Source organism: Miniopterus schreibersii (genome assembly GCF_964146895.1).
Source record: "Miniopterus schreibersii genome assembly, chromosome: 13".
Lineage (NCBI taxonomy): Eukaryota > Metazoa > Chordata > Mammalia > Chiroptera > Miniopteridae > Miniopterus > Miniopterus schreibersii.
Window position 1 is genome coordinate 54,623,951 of NC_138113.1, and position 21,405 is coordinate 54,645,355.

Consider the following 21,405-nt stretch of genomic DNA (forward strand, 5'->3'; position numbering starts at 1 on the left):
AAAAATAAAAACATACCCATAACTGACTCAGATGTCAGTATTCATGCATTAAAACAGTTAATGTAATTGTATTAGATATATTCGCAAAGTTAGGGAGAGACATGGAAGCTACATGTAAGACACAAATCAAACTTGTAAAGATGGAAACTACAGTGTATGAGATGAAAAATACATGGAAGGGGATAAACAACAGATCAAACATTGCAGAACAAAAGATTGAAACTATCCAAATGTAACACAGAGAAAAAAAGAATTAAAACCAAAAAGCAAACAAAAAAAGAGGCTTCAGTGAGTTGAGGAAAAATTCAAGTAGCCTAATAAATGTGTAATTGAAGAAATAGTGGCCACAATATTTCCAACTTGGATTAAAACTATAAACCCACAGGTCCAAGAAGCTTATTAAATTCCAAGCACAAGAAACATGAAGAAAACCACACCAAGTCACATCAGAATCAAACTTCTCAGAAGCACTGACAAAGAGAAAACCTTAAAAGAACAGGGAGAAAGAAGACATATTATGTACAGAGGAAGGATATACATAAGGATGAGACAGCTGACTTCCCATCGTGAACAATGCAAGTGAAAATACAGTGGAGTAACACTTTTTAAAGTACTGAAAGAAAAACCTATCCTTGTATAATCTATACATTGTGAAGATATCTTTCAAAAAGGAAGGTTAAATAAACACTCTTCAAAATATACAAAAACTTCCCTGGCTAGTGTGGCTCAGTTGGTTGAAGCACTGTCCTGTACACCAAAAAGGTTGCTGGTTAGATTCCTGGTCAGGGCATACACCCAAGTTACTGGTTTGGTCCTCAATTGGGGCATGTGCAGGAGGCAACCAATCAATGTGATGTTTCTCTCTCACATCTCTCACATAGATTTTTTTTCTCTCTCTCTCTAAAATCAAACTCACTGAATAGGCTCAATAGTAGAGTGGAGATGACAGAACAGTCAGTGAACTTGAGGTCAGACAATAGAATTCTGCCAATCTGAACAAAAGAGAGAAAATAGGCTAAAAAAAGTAAAGAACCACAGGGACAATAACAAAAGAGCCAACATAGTATCATAAGAGTTCCCCAAGGAGAGTAGAAAGAAAGTGAAAGGCTATGTGAAGAAATAGTAGCCGAAAACTTTTGAAATTTGATGAAAAATTCAAATATACAGATTTGAAAAGCTAAGTAAATTCCAAACAGGATAAACCCAAAGAAACTCATGTCAAGGCACATCATATTTAGACATTTAAAAATCAAAGATCAAGGAAAAAAATCTTGAAAATAATCTGAAAGAAATGACACCAAATTGGCAGTGGATTTGACAGAAAATTTCTCACTTGTAACCAAGAAGGCCAGGAAAAAAAGTGGCACAATAAAGTAAAGAGCCATCAACCACAAATTTTATATCTGATAAAACTATCCTTCAGAAATGCAGAGGAAATGAAAATATTCTCAGAAAAATAAAATTTAAAAGAATTTGTTGCTAAAAGACCTGCTCTTATATTGGCTATTGAGAAGTTCTTCAAGCAAAAGGAATTCATAAGGAAAGAAATCTTGGAACATCAGGAAGGAAGGAAAAAAGATAAAAAAATATCAATAGATAGACTAGACTATCCTTTCCTCATGTGATTTATTAATCATATTTGCTAATTGAAATAAAAATATAGCACTATTGGATCCTCAAGACAATAATATTTAAAAGGGAGTAAAGTAAATGGACCTAAATAGAAGTGAAATTTTCATATTTCTCTCAAAGTAGTAAAATATTGATTGCTAGTACACTTTTATAATCACATACATATGTTTTCATACTCTAAGAAACCATTATTAAAACCATACAAGGAGATACACTCAAAAGCACTACAAATGAACCAAGATAGAATTATTTTTAAAAGTTAAAGTAACCTGGAGAAAGGCAAGAAAAGAGAAACAGAGGAACAAGACCAATGAAAACAAATAGAAAATAATAAAATAACAGAAGTAAGTGCTAACATCAATAATTACTTTAAATGTAAATGTTCTAATTGCATAAAAAAACATGTATTGGTAGAGTGTATAGAAGAACGTGACTGAATTATATGCTGCTTACAATAAACTCACTTCACATACAATGACAGAGGTAGGTTCAAATAAAAGGATGGAAAAGACATACCATATAAATATTAAAAAGCTGGACTGGCTATGTTAATAACTAATAAAGTAGACTTCAGAGCAAATAAAATTTACATAATAATAAGAGAATCAATCCATCAAGAAAATATAAAGGTTCTAAATATGTGTGCACAAACCAGTACAGCAAACCAGTACAAATCAGTATGAACCGAAATCTGACAGAATTAAAAAGACAAATGGATAAATACAAAATTATAGTTGGAAACCTCAACATTTCCGTCTCAGCAACTGATAGAACTACTAGACATAAAATCAACAAGAACAGAGAAGATCTGAACAACACAATCAACCATCAGGATCTAGTTGATGTAGATATAACACTCCCCACCATAACAGTAGAATACACATTTTTCCAGTGCTCACAAAATATTCATCAAGATAGGCCATAAAATGGGTGATAAACAAACCTCAACTAATCTGAAAGACTTGAAATCACAGTTTGCCCTCTGACCATGGTGAAATCAAACTAGAAATTAATAAAAGAAAGACAGTAGGAAAATGTCTAACACATGGAATTTAAACAACACAGTCCCAAATAACCCAGAGGTCAAAGAAGTCTCAAAGGAAATAAAAAGTACTTAAAACTGAATTAAAAAAACACCACATATCAAACTATGTGGGATGAAGCTAAAACTGTTGGGAGTAAAATTTATAGTACTAAATGCTTCTGTTGGAAACAAAGAAAGGTATTCAATCAACAATCTGAGTTCCTGCCCCAAGAAACTAGAACAAGAAGCAAAATAAACCCAAAGCAAGCGGGAGGAAGGAAACAATTAATAAAAGAGCATAAATCAATGAAATTGAAAATAGAAAAAAAGTAGAGGAAGTCAATAAGACAAAAAGCTCTTTCTTTGGGGAAAAACTCAAGAATTGATGAAACCTCTTGGAAGGCTGATGAAGGCAAAAATAGCTTTCACAAACCACTAATATCAGAAATGAAATTAGAGGACATCACAAAAGATCTTGTAGTCTTTAAAAAGATAATAAAGAAATACAATGGACAACTTACTCTCATAAATTGACAACTTAGGAAAAAATGGATCACTTCCACAAAAACTAGAAACTACCATAACTCAGCCAAGATAAAATGGACAATGTGAATATATTGAATTAATAATTTTAAAACTTCTGAAAAAGAAATATCCAGGCCAAGATTGCTCCATGGAGAATTTTATTAAACATTCAAAGAATAACTAAACCAATTTATTTCAACAAATAGAGGAGGATGGATCATTTTCTAATTCATTTTATGAGGCTAGTAGTACTTTGACACCATAACCAAATAGGCAGTATTAAAAAATCTACATACCAATATCCCTCAGGAACAAAGATGCAGAAGTCCTCAATTAAATGTTAGTAATCTGAATCCAACAATGTATTAAAAGAGTTATTCATTAAGACCAAGGGGAATTTATTCTAGGTATACAAAGCTGGTTCAATATTAGAAAATCAGTAATATAATGTGGCATATCAATTGATAAAGAAGAGAAATCATATGGTCATATTAGTTGTGCAGAAAAGGCCTTGACTGAATCCTACACCCATTCGTGATAAAAACTCTCAGCAAAATAGGAATAAAGGTGAACTTCCCAACTTACATCATCATAACACCTATAGCTAAAATCATAGCTAATAATAAAAGGTTGATTAATTTCCTCCTAAGATCAAGAAAGAGACAAGGACATCCATTCTAACCACTCTTATTCAGCATACTACCAGAAGCCTTACACCCATGGCAACAAGACAACGAAGGAAATAAAAGGCATACAAATTGGAAAAGAAGGAATAGAACTGTCTCCCTTTTTGTAGTAACATATTGTCTACATAGGAAACCCCAAGAGATCGACAATAAAACTTCTAGAACTATTAAGTTAGTTCAGCAGGATCACTGGTTACAAGATCAATACACAAAATTTAATCACATTTTGATAAAGTAAAAGTGAACATGCAGAAGTCAAAACTAAATAGTCAATGCAATTTATAACTGTGCAAAAGAAAATGAAATAAGTATACACTGAAAACATACATAATTTTTATGCTGAAAAGTTTAAAATGCAGTAGTAAGAAATCAAAGACCTAGATAAATGGACAGACATCATGTTCTCAGAATGGATGACTCAACATATTAGAGATGTCAGTTCCCCCTTATTTGATCTATAGGTTTAATAAAATTCCTATCCAAATCTCACAAATGTTTTTAATAGACATATTTAAGCTTATTCTAAAATTTATATGTCAAGACACAGGCACCTAGAAGAGCTTAAACAATATTGAAAAAGATTAACGTTGGAATAAAGCTTATTCTGTAGCTGCATTAATCAAGACAGTATGGCATTGGTGGAGGAATAGACATAAAGGCCAATGGAATGGAATGTAGAACCCAGAAATACATTCACACAATATGCCAAACTGCAAAGATGCAAAAACAATAGAGGAAGGAGAGCCCTTTCAACAAATGATTGGGACAACTCGATATTCATAGGCAAAACAGTAAACCTCAACCTACATCTCACTCATGCAGATATTAACTCAAAATGGAGCACTGACTTAAATATAAATCATAAACCCTGACCAGTTTTGCTCAGTAGTTAGAGGGTCGATCCACTGACTGAAGGGTCTGGGGTTCAATTGTTGGTCAAGGGCAAGTACCTCCAGTTGCAGGCTTGATCTATGGCCTGGTCAGGGTGCTTGTGGGAAGCAACCAATCAATGTGTCTCTCTCACATCAATGTTTCTCTCTCTCACTCACTCCCCCTCTTCCCTCGATTCCACTCTCTCTAAAAATCAATGGAAAAATATATCCTCAGGTGAGAATTAAAATAAATTAATGTAAAACACAAAACTATAAAACTTTTAGAAAGAAATATGGGAAAAAATCTTGAGGACCTTAGGCTAGGCAAAGAATTTTTAGTCTTGACACCAAAAGCATGACCTATGAAGGAAAGTATTAATAAGTTAAATCTCATCAAAGTTGAAACCTTTTGTTTTGTGAAAGACCCTGTTAAGAGAATGAAAAGACTTGGAGAAAGTATCTGCAAACAACATATCTGACAAAGGCCTAGTATCTAGAATATATGAAGAACTCTAAAAACTCAGGAGTAAAAACCAAATCATCCAACCAGAAAATAGGCAAAACACATGCACAGACATTTCACTGAAGAGGATATACAGATGGCAAATAAGCATATGAAAAGATGTTCAACATCATTAGCCGTTAGGGGAATGCAAATTAAACTGCCACCCAGCCGGCATGGCTCAGTGGTTGAGCAGCGACCTATGAACCAGGAGGTCACGGTTCGATTCCCGGTCAGGGTACATGACTGGCTTGTGGGTTCATTCCCCAGTAGAGGGTGTACAGGAGGCAGCTGATCTATCTCTCTTTCTCTCCCTTTCCCTTCCTCTCTGAAATCAATAAAAAAAAGTATTAAAAAGGAAATAAACAAATTGCCATGAGATATCACAACATGCCCATCAGAATGGCTAAAATAAGAAATTGTGACAAAATTTAGTGCTGGCAAAGATGAGGAGAAACTGAACCATTAATTAGTTTTATGTAATTGCTTGTGGGAATGCAAAATATCGTAGCCACTCTGGGAAAGTTTTACAGTTTGCTTAAAAACTAATGTTTAATTACTGTATGACCCAATACTTGCTCCTTTAGGCATATATTTCATAGAATAAAAACTTATACTCACATAAAAACCTATACTTGAATGTTGATAGCAACTTAATTTGTATTAGACAGAAACACAAAACAACCCAGATGTCCTTCAACAGATGAATGGTTAAATCAACTGTGGTATGTCCATATCCTAGAATACTACTCAGTAATAAAAGGAATTAATTATTGATTCATGACACAACTTGGATGAATTTCCAGGGAATTTTGCTGAGGGGAAAAAGCCAAGCTTAAAAATTTATATACTATATGATTCCATTTGTATAACATTTTTGAAATGAAAAAACTGTAAATGGAGATCAATTTAGTGGTTGCTAAGGTTTAGGAATGATGTGGGAGGGAGGTGGGTGTGATTACAGAAGAGAAACATGAGGCCTCCTTGTGATGATGGAACTGTTCTGTATCTTGACTTCAGTGGCAAATGTACAAGCCCATACAGGTGAGAACATCATATACAGCTAAATACACACACATGTACACATACAGTTGAAGACAAGTAAGACTGGGGAAATCAGAATATGATTGGTGGATTATATCAATTCCAAAATCCTTGTTTGATATTATATTACTGATTTTCAATATGTTACCATTGGAGAAAACTGTGTGAAGAGTATATAGGATCTCTCTGTATTATTTATTACAAAAGTATGTGAATACACAATTATCTGAAAATAAAAAGTTAATTTTAAAAAGACAAAAACAATTTACTGGTAATGCAAAGAATAATAATAAATTCACATCTAAGATTAAATGATAAATTACTCAAAAGACACAAATTACCAAAACTCTCTCAAGGATAGGTAATTTGAACAGCCCTACATCTATTTAAGAAATTGAATTTGTAGTTAAAAACCTTTTTGCAAAGAAGACTCCAGTAGCAGATTACTTTAGTGCTGATTTGTATAAAATATATAAAGACAAATATCACATGATCTCGCTTATACATGGAATCTAAAGAACTTAATAAACTGATGAACAGAATAGATTCAATGACATGGAAGCATAGATGAGACTGATGAATGTCAGAGGGATGGAGGAGGGTGGGTGGGTGAAGGGGGAGAGAATAACCAAAGAATTTATGTGCATATAGACACAACCCAAGGACATGGATAATGGTGGGGAGAGGGACTGGGGAGGGGGAAGGAACGGGGTGGAACGGGTCATTGGGGAGAAAAAGGGACATCTGTAATATTTTAAACAATAATAAAATTAAAAATATATATATATATATAAAGGAGAAAATAATATCAATTCTACATAAACTCTTTCAGAAAATTGAACAAAGAGAATATTTCCCAACTCATTCTATGAGGCTAACATTAGCCTGATACCAAAACTTCACAAACACATTATAAAAAATGTATAGGCTAATATCCCTCATGCATATAGACAAAAAAATTTTAAACAGAATTTGGCAAATTGAAGGTAAAGTATACATTAAAAGTCTAATGTATAATGAACAAGTTGAGTTTATTCCAGAAATGCACTGTTGGTGCAATTAACCATCTTAACATACTTTAAAATCCAACTTTACAGTCATTACAATTTATGCAGAAAAAGCTTTGACAAAATCCAATGTACATTTTTAATAAAAACTGCCAGTGAACTATGAATAGCAGAGACTTCCTCAATCTGAAAAATGGTTATTTGTGAAAAACTTACAGTTAACATCATACTTTAATGGTAAAAGAGTGTATGTTTTCCCTCAATAGCAGGACAATGACAAGGATGTCTGCTTTTACCATGCCTATTCAACCCAGGGTAATGGAGTTTCTAGTTAGTACAATAAAACAGGGTGGATATGGACTGGGGGAAGAAATACAGATTGGAAAGAATAAAGTGAAACTGTCTTTATTTTCATTCAACATAGTTATCTATGAAGAAAATTCAATGGGATATACAAAAAAAGTACTGGAACTAAAGTTAATTTAGCAAGACTATAGTGAAAGGTTGAAGTCGGTGGTGCTCAGGCAGGCTAAATAGCCGTCTCAGACCTTGGATAAAGAAAGATAAAATTTATTTAAGGGAAAGGGGATGGAGGATAGGGACATCCAAAGGGAAGGGCTACAGAGCACTGAGTCAAGGGGCTATTGGGTCGATGATGGCAGCAAAAATATACTTAGGACAGTGCAACAAGGACGGTGCATAGAAGAACAGGAGAGCCTATGCTGGACTGCTTTGGCTCACTGAGAAGTCAGAGAAAAGGGGGTCTTGGAGACAGGTTCGGGGGTAAGCCTAGGACAAGCTGCTGCTGCCCATTGCTCCCCTGGTTGCAAGTCTCATGGGGTCTGGGAGGGAAGAAGGGGGAAGGAAATCGCACTGGGTCCTTTGTCTTGAGCATATTTCTCTCTCTCTTGCAGGTGGGAATCTTAGGGGAGGTCTCAGGGGAGTGTCTCAATAGAATATTCATCAGCTTTCCAGGTGTGCTCTTTCAGGATCGTGGTCTCCACTGATTGGTCAGTGTCAGGGCAAGGGGTCATTAGTCAATGTAGCTGGTCCAGAGGCAGCACAGTGTCACTTGTTTGGTTTTGCTGCTTTTCTGGGCCTGGAGCTGAGATACAACTGAGGCCAAGCTGTTATCTTTAGGAAGGAAATGATCAGTGGGTCTCAATCGCATGACCAGCGATATGCTGGGGGAAGATAGGTTACCCTGGGGACAAGGTTCTTTTTTTTCCAGTTTTGCCCCTTGCTAGGCATCTGGGGCTTTCTGTCCTAGTGAGTTTTTGTATCTGGCCCATTGTCCTTGCTCTGCTCATGTCTGTCCAACATGTAGGATGCAAAGTTAACATAAAAAAATGAACTTTGTTTCTATCTATTAGCAAAGGACAATAAAAATACACTACTATCAAAAATATTAAATATGTAGGGAAAAATCTATCAAAATATGTGAAAACACACTGAAAACTACAGAACACTGTTGAGAGATATAACTTGTTTATGGGCCAGAAGATATGACAATATTGATGTCCTTTTTCCCCAATTAATCTATAGACTTATTGCAATCGCAATCAAAATCACAGCAGGCTTTTTTGTAAAACTGACAAACCAATTCTATGGAAATACAAAGGATTTAGGATAGCCAAAACAACTTAGAAAAAGAAAAACAAAGTTGGCGACTAACACCACCTGGTTCCAAGGCTTATTATAAAGCTATAGTAATTAAAACAGTGTGGTATTAATGTAAAAATAGACATACAGATCAATGAAACAGAATAGAGAAACTATAAGTAGATAGACACTTATATGAACAACTAATTTTCAGCAAAGATGCAAAGACAATTCTGTGAAGAAAAAATAGTTATAGGTGTTTTTTTTACCTCAAGAAATGGTGTAGGAAAAGTTGGCTATCCATATGCAAAAAATGAACTTTAATCCATACCTCACACCTTATTAAAAAATTAACTGTAAGTGGTTCATAGATCTAAATGTAAAACCTAGGTTTTTTTCCTTCTAGAGGAAAAGATATGAAAAAGCCTTTGTCATCTTATCTTAGACAAAAAACAAAAAATTAATAGGATTTCAAAAGCATGATCCATATAAGAACAAATTGATAAATTAGACTTGATCAAAATTAAAAGCTTCTCTTTAAAAGACAATGCTAAGATAATGAAAAGACAAATTGTAGACTTGGAGAAATTATTTTCAAATTGTATATCTAATAACGGACTTCCATCCAAAATACATAAATATCTCTAAAAACTCAATGATAAGGAAACTCAAAAAATGGGCAAAAGATTTAAACAGATGCTTCACCAAAGAGGACATATGTATGGCAAATAAGAACATGAAAAGATGCTTAACATTATTAATCATTAGGGAAAATACAAATTAAAACCATGATGAGATACCACTGCCCAGCTGTTAGAATAGGTAAAATTAAAACCAAGATTGACCCTACCAAATGTTTGCAAGGATGTGGAGGAACTGGAACTCTCATACATTACTGGTGGGAATGTAAACTAGTACAACTATTCTGGAAAAGAGTTTGGTAGTTTCTTTAAAAGCTTAACATCACCAAACATATGCTTCAACCATTCTACTCCTAGACATTTTCCCAAGAGAAATGAAAGCAGATATTCATACAAAGACTTGTACACAAATGTGCATAGTTTTATGTATAATAGCCCAAACCTGGAAACAACTCAAATGTTCATCAACAGGTATTTGGTATACAATATAATACTACTGAGCAATAAAAATGAATGAATTATTGATTTATGCTACAACATGAATGAAGCTGAAAATAATTGTATGAGTGAAGGAAAAAGAGTACATCTATGATTCCATTTATATAAAAATCCGGAAAATTAAACTAATGTATAGTGACAGAAAGCAGATGAATGGTTGCTTGGGAATGGAGGGAGAGGGGTCTTGAAGTGGGAGAGAGCAGATTTACAATGGGCATGAGGAAACTTTTGGGGGTGATGGATATGTTTATTGTCTTGATGGCAATGATGATTTCACAGGCGTGAATGTCAAAACTCTTCCAATGGTACCTTTTTCATACATTTAGGTTATTGTATATAAATTATATCTCAATAAAGCTGTTTAAAAACAGAATAATGAGCATTATTTACAATAGCTAAGATCAGGAAACAGCCCAAGTGCCTGCCCATCAGTAGATGAGTGAATAAAAAAGCTGTAGTACATTTACACAATGGAATACTATGCAGCTGTAAAAAAGATCTATTACCCTTTGAGACAGCATGGAGGGACCTGGAGATTATTATGCTAAGCGAAATAAGCCACACAGAGAAAGACAAACATCACATGATCTTGCTTATATGTGAAATCTAATGAACAAAATAAACTGACAAACAAAATAGGTCCAAAGGCATGGATACATGGAACAGACTGACAGATCTCAGAGAGGAGGGGGTTGGGGGTAGACAGGAAGAGATTAACCAAATAATTTATATGCATAGCCCAGGGACACAGACAAAAGTGTAGTGAAGGCCGGGGGTGGGGTGGGGGCTGGGTGGAGGGGATAAAGGAGGGGGAATTGGGGGACATCTCTAATACTGATGACAATAAATAAAATGGAATAATGTAAGAACTACATGAAATTTTTTAGATTCTTCTTTCCCTGATACACTTGGTTTTGGGTTAGAAATGTTTGCAGTGTGAGCTCTTATATAATCTCACAGTGTGTTCACTTTTCATTTTGGCAGAATGAAGATCTCACTCTTTTAATTAAGGAAATGGAGCAGGGACGCAATGACCTGGAGAAGATGCAAAACCTTTATTCTGAGTCCTTGATCATGGACTGGTGGTACAACGGCGAAAAGGAAGGCGACAAGTGAGCGTGCCCAACTGCATTTCCCTTCACTGGGCCCCCTCTGATGCGCTGCTCCCTCTCCTTGACACTTCCTCCTTCTGCAGTGCTTTGTGGTATTTCTTTGAAAAGAATCGCACAGTATGATTACGTTAGGATTTTTTTAAAGCAAAGATAATTTATCTTCTAATAATTTAATAATGATTGGCCACATGTTCACCTTGATAAGTAAGTTCTGAAGTCCTTGCATGGACCTAAGAGCAGTGCTGGCTTCATCCGCACCCAGTGTAAACAGGGCCCCAACCCAAGTGAGAGAGCAGAGCAGGAGTGTGTAGTGAAGGAGACCTGACCCAAGGTCCAGCTCCACTCTGGCAAATTCATACCCCCCACCCCCATCCATTGCTGTGGGTCTCAGTTTCTTCATCTTTGAAATTGTGGGTGTTGGTGGTAGGATTTGGGATAGATGATTTCGGTCTTTTCCCGCTCTGTATTCTAATATATTTCTGATTAGTAGTTTTTAAAAAAAAAAATCAAAACCAGCCCCAACATTCAAAAAAATGTGTCAAATCTTATGAAAATGATTTAGCATTGTACAGATATTCAAGTATCACAGCTTCATAGAAATACTCTCTCAGGAGGATTTTTATTTAAAGAGTGATAGCAAAATGGAAAGGAGTTGAAATACATTTATTAATCAGCATTTCCTCTTCATCAAAATTCACTATCTTTCTATTAGCAAATTAAGCATTAATATGAGCTGGGGGCAGGGTATGAGCATGAAATCAAAACAAGATAACTATTATACTGGGCATCTCTTATAATGAGATTTTACAGCATCAATTTTAAGTATTTGTTTGGGAAAGCTCAGGTACATCTTCTAAATTGAGAGAATTTGAACAAATAAATTTAGAATCAAGTCAATCGGCAGCACTTTGGTGTAAATTACCGTCTCTGCACTTCAGCCAGTGCCTCAACTGTCCTGGTCCCCTTGTTTAATCAAACTAAAAATCTCAGAAAGTTGGCTTGTTCCGTTGACTGTATTTGCTATTGATTAAGTAGTGGATGCATTCTAGTTCTTCATATTTATTTTTTGGGGACTGGTAGGGGCAGGTTCCAGAGTCAAGTGGAAAAGCGTTTTAATCCAGGCTTCCAAGCATTGCGTGTTACGTAACTCTGGGCAAGTTACTTAACCTTGTTGAGCCTCAGTTTCCTCATGGGAATAATGGTAGTCATAGAATTGTTAGGTGGACTAAACAAGGGCATACCTGGCACATAATAAGAGCTCTGAATTAATATAAAGGCAAGAGTAAACACAGTGCCTCTTCTACATTTCCTTGTAACATAACATTAGGAAAAGTTATTTACCAATTTAACTCCAGTCGAAAACAAATTCCCATGTTCTAGTTTTCCACCCGCTGAAAAAAAAAATAGCCCTAAATATCCTCTCCCTTCCTTCTTTTTTCAAACATTATTGAGTATAAGTCAGTAACCGGGAGAACTGGGAAGCACCAATGAATGTGAACCTGGCCCCTTCTGTCGTAGGATGCAGTGTGGGTGGGACACACAGGATCTTACACATTGGGTGGGAGCTCCATGGAGGTTGGCAGGGGGTAGGGGGATGCCGAAGAAGGAGGACATGCTGTACGTGCCAGTACAGGAGATTGTTCTGGAAACTTTCCCCTCTGTGGGCTGCTGTGTTCAGAGCTTCAGAGAAGGTGTGTCTGGGAAAATACTGGGGCATTTCTGGGGTCCCTCCTGGCCCCAGATCTTCACCAGAATGTTTTGCTGTGATCTGGTGTTGGTACAGGTAGTCCAAGCAGGGGTTCCCCTCCTTTGGCTTTTATAAAAGTTGATTGTTCAACCCTTTGATTAAAGAAATGGGTTCCTGTAAAGCTTTCTGGTTTACAACTGGCTCTCCTCCTGTTAATCCTCACATCAGCCCCATGCAGTCAGAGCACAGCTGTAGATGAGGAAAGTGACGAAATTTAAAGAGGACTGAGTGGCTTCACTGAGTCACACAGCCAGGAAGGACGAAAGCTGTGATGTGAGCCATATCTCATGGCTACAGATCTGGGTCCCTGTCTACTCTCCGCATGGGGCAGTTATCAAGGACTGTTCTTATACGTTACCTAAAAGAGGGGGAGGGGGTGCTCACTTCTTTAAGTTTGTAGCTTTCAACATGACTATTGATCTAACTGCCTTCTTGATGAAAAATTTATGTTTTCCCTCTTTTTTCTTTTTGTTCTTTCTTTTTATTTGTCTGCTTTTAATCTAAATCAAAACAGGCATCAAAAAGAAATCTGTTCCTTGGTTTCAACCCCAGAAAAACGTGTGAATCTTCACTCTGATGTTGAAGCAACACAGGTGTCCTCCCTAACTATGTTGAGAGTACCAGAGGACCTTTCAAATCAAAAGATTCAGAAAAAGAAAGTCCTCCACGCAGGTATCAGTGAACAAAATGGTTTGAATGTCATTACTGGTTATTCTTCAATGCAAAAGGTAGAATAAAACTAAACCCACATGATATTATAAAAGAAGCCTAAACCTGTGTTTTTTTAATTGAAATAATTGTATATTCACATGCACTTGTAAGAAATAATTCAGAGAAATCCTGTATACCTACCCTTCACCCAGTTCCCCCAATGGTGACATCTTGCAAAACATAATAATGCAATATTCCACCAGGATATTAACATTGAAACAATCCATGATCTTGTTCAGCTTATCCAGTTTTACTGTGTTCATTTGTGTGTGTGTGTGTGTGTGTGTGTGTGTGTGTGTGTAGTTCTATACAATTTTATCACATGGAGTAGTTTCATGTTTCCACCACCACAGTCAAGATACAGAAATAGTTCCATCACCACAAGGATCCCTGGCATTGCTCTTTTGCAACTACACCTATCTTTCCTAAGCCTCAGGAAACCACTAAATTCTCCATTTCTAAAAAATTATTTCAAAAATGTTATATAAATGGAATCATGCAGTACATAACCTTTGGGGTTGGCTTAGTTTTTGCATGTATCAACAGTTCATTCCTTTTAATTGCTGCATAGTACTCAGTGATATAAATATGTCAGAGTTAGTTTAACCATTCATCTATTGAAGAATATTTGGGTTGTTTCCAGTTTGGGGGTATTACAAATAAAGCAGTTATAAATATTCATATACAAGGTTTATGTGAACATAAGTTTCACTTTTTGGCAGTTAGTGGTTTTTGAGGAAGTGGTCTATTTTTTTCTAAGTTGTCAGATTTATGTGTGCAAAGTTATTTATTGTATTCCTTTATTACCTTTTTAATAGCTGCAAGAGCTATAGTGATGTCCCCTATTTTATTCCTAACACTAGTGTTATGTCTATCTTCTCTCTCTCTCCCTCCCTCTCTCTCTTTCTCATTTGTCTTTTTCAGTCTTGCTAGAGATTTTATCAACAGCTTTTTGTCTCATCGATTTCTCAATGTTTTACTATATTCAATTTTATTGATTTCTGCTCTTTTTGCTTCCTCTCTTCTCCTCCTTTAGTTTCTTTTGCCCTTTGTTTTCTAGTTTCTTTAGTTAGGATTCTATTATTGATACCAGTTATTTCTTCATTTCCAATGTAAGTATTTAGTGCTATAAATTTCCCTCTCTGTACTGTTTTAGCTGCATCTCATGTATTTTGATTTGTTGTGTTTTGGATTTTATTCATTTCTAAGCTTTTTTTAAAAATCCTCACCCGAGAATATTTTTTACATTGTTTTTCAGAGAGAGTGGAAGGGAGAGAGAGAGGGAGAGAGAGAAACATCAATGTGAGAGAGACACATCGATTGGTTGCCTCCTGCATGTGCCCTGACTAGGGCCTGGGATCAAGCCTGCAACTGAGGTATGTGCCCTTGACCAGGAATCAAACCCAGGACCCTTTAGTCCACAGGCCAACACTCTTAACCATTGAGCCAAACCAGCTAGGGCCATTCCTAAGTATTTTTACTTCCTTTAAAGACTTTTTCTTTGACCTATGGATTATTGATAAATGTATTATTTAACTTCCATGTATGTAGAGGTTTTTTCCTGTTGTCTTCCTCTTATTGAATTCTAGTTTGATTCCACTATGGTCAGAGAACACACACTCTATATGAATTTAATTCTTTTAAATTAATTGAGGTTTGTTTTAATGCCTAATGTGTAGCCTATCTTGATCAATGTTTCACAGATACTGGGAAAATGTATATTCTGCTGTTGTTGAGGAGAGTGTTAGTTAGATTCTGGTGGTCCACTGTGTTGTTCAGATCTTCTCTGCGCTTGCTGATTTTGTGTCTCAGTTGTTGAGAGGGAGGTTATGAGGTCTTCAACTACATTTATTGATTTTTTTTACTTTTCCTTTCAGCTCTATCAGTTTTAGCTTTATATATTTTAAAGCTGTATTGGTTCATGTGCATCCATGTAGGATCTCTATGTCTTCCTGGTGGGCTGATCATTTTATTATGTAAATTCTTTCTGCTGCGAAGTCTACATTATCAATATTAATATAGCCACTCTAACTTTTTATTTATATTTGCATGGCATAACTTTTTCCATCCTTTTCCTTTCAATCTACCTATGCTATACTTGAAGTATAAATTTCTTGTATGTTGCATATAGTTTGATTCTGTTCTTTTATCCACTCAGCTAATACATGTCTTTTGATTAGTGTAATTAGACTATTTACATTTAAATTGTTGCTATATTAGCACTTACTACTGTTATTTTAGTATTTTCTATTTGTTTTTATTGGTCTGGTTTCTCTGTTTCTCTTTTCTTGCTTTCCTTTAGGTTATTTGATTTTTTTTTTTTACAAATCCATCTTGGTTTATTTGTTGTTGTTGTTGTGTGTGTGATATCCTTCTTAAATTTTTTTCAATTACAGTTTGCATTCAACACTATTTTGTATTAGTCTCAGGTGTATAGCACAGTGGATAGACATTCATGCAGGTTATAGTGTTTCCCCTGATAATTCCATTGTCCAGTTGGCACCATAGATAGTTATTATAATATTGTTAACTATATTCCCTATGCTTTATTGTTAACTACATCCCCATGCCAATTTTGTAACTACCAATTAGTACTTCTTAATCCTGACACCACCACCCCCAACCAGCCTCCATCAGTTTGTTCTCTGTATCTATGAGTCTGTTTCAATTTTGTTTGTTCACTTATTGTGTTCTTTAGATTTCACATATAAGTGAGATCATATGGTATTTCTCTTTCTCTGTTTGGCTTATTTCACGTAGCATAATACCCTCGACATCCATCCATGCTGTCACAAATGGTAAAATTTTATTCTTTTTGATGGTGAGTAATATTCCATTGTATATAATGTTTTTACCCACTTGTGTATTGATGGGCACTTATTTTGGGGTGTATCTTTTTGTATGGCTTTTGTAATGGTTTATTTGGGTATGACAGCATATGAATGTGACTTATAACATGTAGTAGCATCAGTATTTTAGCACTTTGTGTGGAGTGTGGAAATCTTACTTCAATTTAGATTTCTTTACCTTCTCCAGTTTTAAATCATTGCTTTGAGTATCAGCTGGTTTTATAGCTTTAATTTAAATGATCAGGTGTGGTTTATAAATCTCATGATGAAAGGACAGTCTATTGTATGCACCATACCTTTTCTCTCTTTTCTTCTTCCTTCCGTCCTGATTCCCCAAAATATCCTCTTTTATGATTTTCTTTTATGATTTTCTGTTTGAAAAACTTCCTATATTCAGTCTGTTAAGGTAAGTCTGCTAGCCACAAATGCTTTTGCTTTTTCTTAGTCTAGGAAACTTTTTACTTTCTCTTCATTCCTGAAGGACGACTTGCCATATTCAGAATTTGCAGTTGATTGTTCTTTCTGTAACTGAAAAATAGTGTACCTCTTCCTCTGGCCTCCTACATTTTATTTTATTTTTTAAAAATATGTTTTTATTGATATTTAGAGAGGGAAGAAGGGAGAGGGAGAGAGAAATAGGAATATTGATGAAAGAGAAACATCATTAATCGGCCGCCTCCTGCACGTTCCCTGCTGGGGACTGAGCTCCCAATCCAGGCATGTGCCCTGACTGGGAATCAAACCAGTGACCTCTTGGTTCGTGGGTCGACACTCAACCACTGAGCTACACAGGCTGGGCTGGCCTCCTACATTTTAAATGAGAATTCATTTTGGTGTTCCCCTATGGGTAATGCATCCTTTCTCTTTGGCTACTTTCAAGATTTTTTCTTTGCCTCTAATTTCAAATGTTTAGCTATAAATAATAAACCTTGGCATAGACTTCTTTGGGCTTATTCTTTTGGGGATTTGCTCAGTTTCTTGAATCTTTATAGTATGTCTTTCACCAAATTTGGAAAGTTTTTATTATTAGTTCTTCAAATAGTTTCTCAGTCCTACTTTCTTTCTCCCTCCTCTTTGGGATCTAATGATATGAATGTTGGATATTTTGTTATTATCTTACAGGTTTGAGGCTCTTTTTATTTTTTTTAATGTATTTTCTCTCTGTTGTCAAAATTGACTGAACTCCATTTTTCTGTCTTCAAATTCTCTGATATAATTATTGGTCATCTCCACTGTTCTATTGAGCCCCATGGCAAGTTTTTTAAAAAAATTTCTGTTATTTTATTTTTCAGTTCTACGATTTCCACTTGGAAATTTTTATGACTTCTATTTATTTTGTGAGATTTTCTACTTGTGTATTTGTCTCAAAAGAATTTGTAATTAATTATTGATGCATTTTTAAGATAGCTTCTTTGAAATTCTTGTCAGATAATTCCATCTTCTGATTTATCTTGGTGTTGGAGTCATTTGATTATTTTTTTCATTCAAGGTGTGATTTTCTTGGTTATTGATATACTGGATGATTTTTTTATAGTATTCTGAACATTTAGTCAGGAACATTATGTTAGGGACTCTGGATCCTATTTAAATCTTTTTTTTAGTTAAGTAGATGCCCTGGTCAAGGTTAGCACATAGACCTTGTCCTGCTTTTGTGGGCTGTGGTTCCAATTTAATTTTCATAGCCTTTTTGGTATGATTTTGGTACTTGGTTTTCTGGTGTCACTGGGCTGCTTCTGATTCCTGCTGGGACTACCTGAGTTTCCTCAGGCCAGAATTGTAGATGTCTCTCAGTGGGGGAGGGTTGTGGTGGCTCCTCCACCATTGTCTCTTGGGTGTCCCCATGTCCAGAGGGTTAGAGAGGCTTCTTAGAATGAGCCACTTGCTATGTCTTGGTCCCTCTTGAATGATCTGTCCACTCATCCTGGTGTCTCTGTGCAAGGGAGGAATGTGTTAGGCCCATGGGGACAAAGAGGCTTCCATACTGGGTACTTGTGTGGCTGCATCCCTTTTGCCAGTCCTGCCTACCTATCCCAGTGAATCTGAGTTCTGCTAAAGATGCCACTTTCCACTCATCCTAAACATTTTAATGGCTTTTTGTCACTTGTACCATTTCACTTAGAGTTGGGATCATTGCTAATGATAGGCAACCATGCACTGAATTTCTATTCTATTTCAGTCATATAGAGAATGAAGAAGGCGGGGATGGACTATGCAGAGCTTGGGGAGGGGTTAAATGCTTGAATCTACCACCAGATAAATATGTTTTTATTCAGTATTTGCAGAGTTTGGGGGTAGTGCAGTTTTTATGCATGGAGACTTTTGGAGCAAAATTTCACTTTCATTTTGGCACACCTGTCTGTGTGGTTGTTTTCACCTAGTAATTTTGGTCAAGGTGGCCTGCCAGTGTAGTCAGGGGCCAGAGTTCAGCTCTCTTATGTGGATCATTTATCTCCTTTTCACAGATATAGCTCCCAAGAAGATGTATCCTTCTTAATCCCTGGTTACAGAGGCAACCGAGACAGGACTCACCCTTTTGTTGCCTAGAAAAACAACCAATAGCATATAGCACACTCCTATCTCCATGCATGGAGGCCCTGGTATTACCTTTCTGTGCAAAAGACAGACAGACAATTTGCAGATTACTAACTATTATTCACATTATTTAATTTCTTATGGGAGATGGTAAGTCCCTTGTTGAAAATAAGAGCACATTTCATTCATGAATACTACATAAAGCCTTGGTACTTGTGCCTCTAAATTGTAAAGTACAGAACACATTTACAGCTAGTATAGTTTATGTAATAACATATGAAAACTCAAGATATCTTGGTGCAGGCTCATTATTCTCTAAAGCACACAGATTAAATGTCAATATTCTATAAGTGTCCACTTGCTAGTTGAAGGGACCCAACAGAGGGTAGAAAATAACATAAAGGTGTGGACAGCAACTGTGGGAGACAGTTTCTAAAGCTGCCTACCAAAGTTGTCCCACTCTAAACCCAGCATGATTTTGTTATGTTGACCTGGAGACAGGGTTATAGGGGGGTGGCAGGTATTTACACAGGCCCTTAGGAGCAGGGGTGTTTTCTAGCTGGTGGCAGAATGGAAAATCAGAGATGAAGCAGGAGGGAAATTGAGTGTGCCCTTGCTGGCTTGGAGATGGAGGGGCCGTAGGAGGAGAAATGCGGGTGCCTTAAGGAGCTGGGAGAAACCTCTGGCTGACAGCCAGCAAGGAAACAGGGACCTCAGTCCTAAAAATGCAAGGAAATGAATTCTGCCAACAACTTGAATGACCTTGGAAGCAGATTTCTCTCCAAAAGGGTCAGAACTTGAACTAATAAAAGTGGAGCAAGCCATTACCACAGCATTCAGTTGGTGGAAGAACTGTGCTCCAAGGTTGGGAAACTGAAGCTGCATTTTTTTTTTAAGAATCCAAGGACATAGTTACATCTAATGAAGCATCTCTTTCCATCCCAATTCCCTTTAACCCCTCTCCCTGTAATACCTGCAGAATCGACCAAAACCAGCCTGCTCAGAAGCCAGATGTGCACCCTCAAGAGCTCAGCTTGTAGCAGGAAGGACGGCCTTTCCACTTCCAGCAGCTGGAACTCTCCAAATGACAGAGGCAAGCCAGAGAGGGTCTGTGTGTCAGGAAGCCCAGGCTGGCCTCCCTTTGCCCAGGGTGCCTGCTCCTGAGAGAGCTGGGTATAGATACTTGAGGGGAAACAGGCAGTTTTTAAGTGGATCCAGATTGCTTTCTATTCATGGGACTCTCTTATAACTCAGGTCTACCTGCCTTTGTGAACTGGATTTTCTTAGGGTGAGACTTCTGTTTACTGTGCCTGGGTGTTTAATACACATGTGGCCTGTGTAGCTATGGTGCTAGTGGTCATGCTTGTGGTCACTCCAAGGTTTGAATTTGAACATCTAATACTTCACTATAGGCTTATTTATATATTTTAAATATTACTATACTCTAATATTTTGGATTTATTGATTTTTAGAGAGAGAGGAAGGGACAGAGAGAGATTGATTTGTTGTTCCATTTATTTATGCATTTATTGGCTGATTCTTGCATGTACCCCAACTGGGGATCGAACCCACAACATTGGTATATCAGGACAATGCTCTAACCCACTGAGCTACCCTGCCAGGACCACAGTTGGTTTATTTTCTTCCCTTCATTCACAGGTGGCACCATCCAATGAGCTCATCCCTGGTCTAAATGTGAGGAAAATATGACTTTTCCACTCAGTTTTTATTACTATTTATAGATAAAATCATTATGGTTAAAATAGTAAATTTCTAAAAGTCTAATTCTTGTAGTACTTTTCCCCATATTTCAAATAGTTGATAAATAATAAATCCCAGACACACACATACATACAATCCAAAGTCCCCTAGGTAGTAGGACGCACCTGAGTGACAAATCACACCTGTTGTTACTCATCATAGCTTAATCAAACCTTGTGTTCTTCAGGGCTGATCTAGGTGACGTCTTTTCCTTAGTTTCAGCTAACCTGGCATATCTCCTAAGTCTGCTCCATGCACCATCTTTAAAGGGCTTATCATGTGATGATAGGATAGGAACCTTAGGCATTTAACTAGCTCACTCCCAAACACCCTTTCTTCCAAATGCTGCTGATTCAATGAGCTAATATTGCTTTCAATTAATAAATCCAAGTTTATATGAGGGTATACATTAAAAGTCCCAAACACTAATTTAAAAAATAGTACCTACAGCTAAGCAGGACCTAATAGGGATTTGGTTTTCCTACATAGAGCTGAGGAACCACAAAACAAACTATTAACAACTAAAATGTCAATCAAAGCTCCCCTGTGTAATTTGGGGGGAGTTTAATGAGGGCAACATTAAACAATCAGTGGTTAGTGGTATTCTTATTTAACATTTTAAAAATATGTTCTCTGGAGAATGAGAGAATGAGTGTGTCT

The 21,405-nt window shown here is 36.4% G+C and overlaps 1 protein-coding gene across 3 annotated transcripts in view; it reads left to right on the top strand.

Annotated features, from left to right (window-relative positions):
• VWA3B (von Willebrand factor A domain containing 3B) overlaps positions 1 to 21,405 on the top strand; it is a 143,521-nt gene that overhangs the window by 74,206 nt on the left and 47,910 nt on the right. For all 3 annotated transcript variants that reach the window (XR_014000089.1, XM_081155767.1, XM_081155768.1), the window contains exons 15-17: positions 11,018 to 11,145; positions 13,407 to 13,564; positions 19,964 to 20,077. Coding sequence is in view for 2 of the 3 variants with exons in the window: in XM_081155767.1 (XP_081011893.1) it covers positions 11,018 to 11,145; positions 13,407 to 13,564; positions 19,964 to 20,077 (400 nt within the window). In the remaining variant the exon portion in view is untranslated. The remainder of the gene's footprint in view (positions 1 to 11,017; positions 11,146 to 13,406; positions 13,565 to 19,963; positions 20,078 to 21,405) is intronic.